This window comes from Phaseolus vulgaris, chromosome 4 (genome assembly GCF_051622355.1).
Source record: "Phaseolus vulgaris cultivar YP4 chromosome 4, ASM5162235v1, whole genome shotgun sequence".
Classification (NCBI taxonomy): domain Eukaryota; kingdom Viridiplantae; phylum Streptophyta; class Magnoliopsida; order Fabales; family Fabaceae; genus Phaseolus; species Phaseolus vulgaris.
In genome coordinates, this window is record NC_143501.1 from 4069084 (window position 1) to 4075248 (window position 6165).

The 6165-nt window shown below is 25.8% G+C and overlaps 1 protein-coding gene across 2 annotated transcripts; it reads left to right on the forward strand.

The window, feature by feature from the left end:
- Positions 1-2459: 2459 nt before the first annotated feature.
- LOC137836834 (uncharacterized) lies at positions 2460-3812 on the forward strand. Of its 2 annotated transcripts, XM_068645591.2 has the most exons (3): positions 2460-2582; positions 2762-2883; positions 3199-3812. In XM_068645591.2, the coding sequence occupies exons 2-3, from the start codon at positions 2775-2777 to the stop codon at positions 3405-3407; spliced, it is 318 nt and encodes a 105-aa protein (XP_068501692.1). In that variant the 5' UTR covers positions 2460-2582; positions 2762-2774; the 3' UTR covers positions 3408-3812. The 2 variants fall into 2 exon arrangements, with proteins under 2 accessions (XP_068501692.1, XP_068501693.1); XM_068645592.2 differs by lacking the exon at positions 2460-2582 and having other exon boundaries at positions 2636-2883.
- The last annotated feature ends 2353 nt before the right edge of the window (positions 3813-6165 follow it).

Genomic DNA, 6165 nt, shown 5'->3' on the forward strand with positions numbered 1-6165 from the left:
CTAATAAATTATTTAAAACGATGTATATTTATTATATATTTGTATTTTTTTTTCATAAATACTTGTAGTATTTGTAGTTTATCTTTGTAAGTTTTGTAACTCTTTCAAATATATAATTGATATATATATATAATTGATGAAAGTATAATTACAATGTATATTCTCACATTTTAACTTTTTTTTATTCCTTATTTATTGATATTTTCTTTATATTTTCCAAATCCTTTTATTGTGTTGTTAAAATTTAAGTTTGTATTTTTTTCTATTTATATTTAATTCATATTCAAGTACTAGATAAAACGATAATAATTTTCTTATTTTGCTTTATTTCAAACATCAATGTTTCACGACTAAAGACATCATATATGCCAACCTTATATTATTTTAATTGAAGGTGGCAAGTTGGGTTTCCCAACCCCAACTTTCTTATATTATCTTTTTTTCTTTTTGCACCCATGAGAAGCTGACTTCTCAATGGGTTTCTTTTTTATCTTTTTATTTTAAAGTATTTAATTTTAAAATTAATCACTAGTGTATTTGTATTTAGAAAAAAATAAAAATTTAAATTAAATAATTAATAAAAAATTAAAAAATAAGTTTGTTTGTAGTAAAAGTTGGTGACTTAAGTAATTATTTTTTGTATTTTATTTAGAATTATTGAAGACTTAATTTTTTTTAACCTATTTGTTATTCGTAGCATTTATGTCAACGAATTTAAGGAAATTATTTTCATGTTCATAATTTTTTCAGAAAATCTTATAATTAGTATGTGAAAATTGGAAAAAGACAAAGTTTATAGCAAAATTTGATTACTTATTGGATTTTTTTTTTAAATTATAGAAGATTCGAGGGTTTATATATTATTTATTTTCTAGTATTTATGTCATCAAATTTAATAGAACTTATAAATAATAGTAATATGTTATAATTTTCATTTGTAATAGATAATAGTAATTATATATTTAAGAATTATATTTTATTTTATTTTAATAACGATAATTGGATGGTATGATAATAAAAATAATTTTGTTGTTCATTATATTTATTATTATTAGTATTACTCTTATTATTATTTTACTATTGTTTTCTGAAAAAAAAAAGTTATCTACAGACATTTATAAGAGAGAAAAAAATAAAAAATGGAATCAGTTTCTCTGAAAACTAAAATTAATTTTTATATGTATAAAATTTCATATTATTTTCTTAAAAATTTATTTTTAACTTATACTTAGGATATTTTTATTTATAAATAAATCTCTAATTTTTTTATATTTATTTATCAAAACAATTATCCAAACTTACTCAAAGTAACTGACTTATATAAAAGCAAGTTTGTTAATTAGCTTATTTAAAATATCTCATCTCAATGTACACAAAAAGACAAAATGTCACGTAGTTGTTTATGAAAGAAGTTTTATCAAAAAAAGTATTATTATCTTACTTTCTATTAATTTACGTTCATTTATTATATATATATATATATATATATATATATATATATAATATAGTAGTTCCATATTTCATTATCTATCTCTCTTTTCCTTCCATTCAAATTAGAATGTATATTCAACTTTTACTCTTCATTAAACATACAATTTTCTTAATAAAAGTGAATTGTTCATATATTAATTTTTTTTAGTAAAATTTATGTTTCAAATATTAAACCATCTATGACTATAATATGAAAATATTATAATAAATATGTATGCAGAATTGATTAGAAGTAGTTATAATAAACATATACTATAAAAAAAACTCGAAAAAATTATCAATTTTTTAAAACTATTCCAATACAAAAAAATTCATTTCTATACAACAAATATTTAGATAATCTAAAATTTAAAACAGAAACAAAATATATTAAAAAGATAAATATTTAAAAAAAAAATGAAAACAAAAATCTTCAAATAAGATATTCATGTTAAATTTGAATCTAACTTTTCTCCATTCATTTTGTTTGAATCTCTTTTGGATGAAACATTTTGTAACGGATAGCAAATGTTTGGTTTGGTTGATTTGTTTATTCATCCGTTGGACCCAAAAATCACAGAATAAAAATCTCAAAGTGCTGGGACCATCAACATTCACCACATTTAACAGATTCAAAATAATATTCTTATGTATCATAATTTTTTTTATGAATTTTTTTATAGTTACTAAATAAATATAAAAATTAAAAAATGTTCTAAAATCTATATTTCTTTTTAATCTTATTGCTTTTTATTAATACAAAAATCAGGTGTTTTTCATAACACGCGAATGCTTCATTTATGGCAAGAAAAAATCTGTGGGTGGGGCCCGGTCGGAATAATATCGTCACATGGCTGTTCTAAACAAAGGAAACAACCACCAATAGCCGCTCTCCACACACACAAATGTCGCAATCCCAACGAAACACCTCACAGATCAGCAACGGTTCCGGGTCCGCCACGTGGCACACCCACGATGGTTCTGTCGGTTGCAACAGTCGTTGAAAACAGCAGTTTATGAACACAACAAACCGCGTTCGCTTCCTCACAACCTCGTCGCGTTGTCCCTCACCTTCGCCGAGGAACCAAAGACACCACCTCGAAAATTTCTCAGTTAGTGTTTTGTTCCTCTCTGTTTTAACAGATTTCGTGTTCCGTTAATTTTCTTTATCCCTTTGTCAAATGCCACCCTTCTGATCCACAATTCACTTTCCTCCTTTTCGTTTAAAAGGGTAAAGGAATTCACAATCTTTTCCATTTTCATTTTATTTTATTTCTCTTGAATTATATAGCATTGTGAAGATAATGGAGGAGATGAAGGTTTCTCGGCGGGTGAAGTGGTGGCAGAACATGATGTACCCCGTTCGACGGGTTTGGTTTAGCGTCGCCACTCGTCTCAGAATTCGAAAAAATGGTAAAGCTCTCTCATAATTCTAATTTCTTTTCATCAATGTCTGTTTTTGAGGTTTGAATGTGTTGTAATGGTCATATGGTTTTACTTGCTCTGTTTTGGTTGTTTGGTGAGTTTGGTATGAGAAGTATGAATTTTTGTTGGTAGGGAGGAGAAATGGAGGTAGAAATTTTGAGGAATGTGATGTAGGAGAGCAATGTTGTTGTTTTTGTTCATTGATAATTTTAGGGTAAAATGTGTTTTATGGGAAATTGGAGTTGTCAAAAAAACCTGGAAAAGTTGCTTAACTAGATGAATGTTTGGGAAACAAATTTGCAGGGTTACTGAAGCTAAGGCATGATGTGAGGGCATGTGAGTATGAGGACATTCAAGTGATGTGGGAGATGCTGAACAGAAATGAATCTGAGTTTGGTAATTCTTCCAAGAAATCCAACAAAAACAACACCAACAAAAAGAACAAGGGACAATGTTGGAAGTTGCTGAAGTGGGCAAGGTGTGCTCCATATTACTACATGTGCCGTGCCTGATCATGATTGCTGTGTCAGTGTTTTTCTCTTGACAGAAAAATCCAACCTGCGTGTTGGTGTGGCTTTGCCTTCAATCATGAATAAAGGGGGTTGTGCAGAACACACGGTGGTTCTCCACTTCTCTGAATCAACCACCTCAATGAACAACCATTTGTGTGTGTATATATGTAGCAACTGCGTTCACCAAGTCGATGTGACCACCAAAATATCTGTATGTGTAGGTTTGTGTTGTGTTTCATCATGATCTTGGAATGTTTAGCAAGACGTTCATGTATTCCTTTTAGAGAAGATCCATGAATCGTGTGTCTCAGGCTTTCAGCTAGCTTGATTTTGTATCAGAAAAAAAAAACTATCTGCATTCTGCAGAAGGAGGTATAAATATTAATATATAACTTATATTATACATCTCATTAGTAAAATATCATGTAAAGGGTTCTATTAACAAGATGAATTTGTATAAGACATCCAAAGAGGGTTGTTGAAAGCAAGGTGTTAGAAACTTGTTCATATAGAAATTTAAATCAAATGTTAAGTCACATAGATGTAGTTGAAACTATAGAAAGTGCAAGAGATCCCATGATATAAAAAATTGCATCATAGGTGTGGTTATCAAACATTGTTTATCAAGAAGATAATGACTACACATACAAAGGTGTGGGAAACACATTTTAGATTATATTTCATTTTTTTTTCATAGATTTTGAATAGAAAAAGTGGTCAACAATAACATTAAAATAATTATAAACTTTCTACGATTTCAATTTGTTGAAATTTATAAAGGATATAAGTATTTGTGGAAGTTGTATTAGAATGATTGATATGATTAAACATTTACACATTGTTTAGATTAGGGAGTAAAAAATGAAAAATATATAATAAATAAAATTAAAATTATTTAAATTAAAGAAAGAAGAAGAATTGAATGAAAAAGTTATAAATAATTTAACTAGTATAATAAATAAAAAATATGTGATAATTTGATAATTTAAACAATTACTAAAATGCCTTTAAAAAGTAAATTCATCTCAACCATGAATATAAGGGTACATAAGTATACATAAGGGTGCATGCCTTTAACTTACTTCCATTGCAAATAAGAATGGATCCCACGTACATTTCCTTGTTTTTCAACTTCATTGAATATAAGCAAACCTAGATGAAGATGGATTGTAGTAACATGTCCACTTCCTTCATAGTCAATAGTAACCTAAGTTTTGAAAATGGGATGAGCTAAATTAAGTGATTAATGTGATATTAATTATTAGGGTAGTCCTACTTTGTGTAAGTGTTAGCTTCACTAGCAACAACCCAAAAATATACATGAATATATTATCTAATGAATAATTTATGAAAATAATTATTCTTGAAAAAAAAAATTGTATGAATTTATTTTAGTTTCATGTTTGTTTATATTTTTTTTCATTTTTATTCTTTTTCATGTGATAGCATGTGGAGTTTTATATAAAAAAAAATAGAAACTTATAAAAGATTTACACTAACACTTTTTAAAATGGTTGTCTTGATTTTATATGTAAATTACTATATATACTTTAATTATGAATCAAAATATTAGTTTTACATGAACATATTCAATATTTATCTTCTAGAATATTGTTATGGCTTTTCTTATTTATGTGGAAATGAATCTTTAATAAGGTAAGAACTATACATGTAGGACTTTAATAAAACATAAATGTATAATTGTTGTGACCTAGATATATCATGAAATTATTTTTTGTTGTTATAAATTTTAAAAATTATATATTTACATTTGAATGAGTTTTTTTATTAACTTTGTGTTTAGTATATTGTTTTGAAACTGCTAAATCATATTTCCACTCAGAAAAAAAAAATAGTAGTAGAAGTGCAAGACAATTCTCAAGTTTTTGAGTTGTTGTACTTCTATAATTGGATCTTTTTATGTTTTAAAAATATTCTTATGGTTATGTATAAACACAATAGAATTGGCACCAGAGTTCTAGGAAAGAATATTGTATATAGAAACTAAAATTCTGATTGTGAGTTAAACACATTTATATCCAAATTTCTTAAATATTTTTTTTATATAAAAATAGGTTTTTATATAAATAACGTGGGTAATATCGCCTTTATTTAAATTTTTCTAAAAAAATTTAGCTTCTTCAATGAATTTTGTAAGAGAATAAATACTGGTGATAATTTTACAACTTTATAGTTGTATATAATTGTATTTGTGGATAGCAGTTGTCAGTTGAACAATTGATATGATTTTCGTCTATTGATTTTTTTCTTCTCGTATCATATTTGTTTTTTAATTTTCGGTTGAGAGTAAATTCATAAAAAATTCTCCGACCATCAAATAAGTAATTTGTATAAAAATAGATAATATATTGATAAAAATATATTTTATTCTTATATAATCGTACTTATTTATTGTGTTTGTAATTAAGTTATATCGTTTATGAATCATATTTTAATGTGTATCTTTGCTGATATTACCTAATTTATCGTGTATTTTCTTTTATCTTGACGTATTAATTCTAGATGATCAAACGACCTTCAATACTGAATGACATGGTTCGCTTGGTTCCTACCGATATAATAATAATAATGACAAACTAACTTATATCAGTTTTAATAAAACACTAAGAAATAAAAAAAAAATTATATAAATATATAATTATATTTTTAAGTAAAATAAATTGTCGTATTGGTATGCTATTTTTTTTTAAATAAAGTTGTCATATTCTCAAATAATATCGTACTTAATGATCGTATC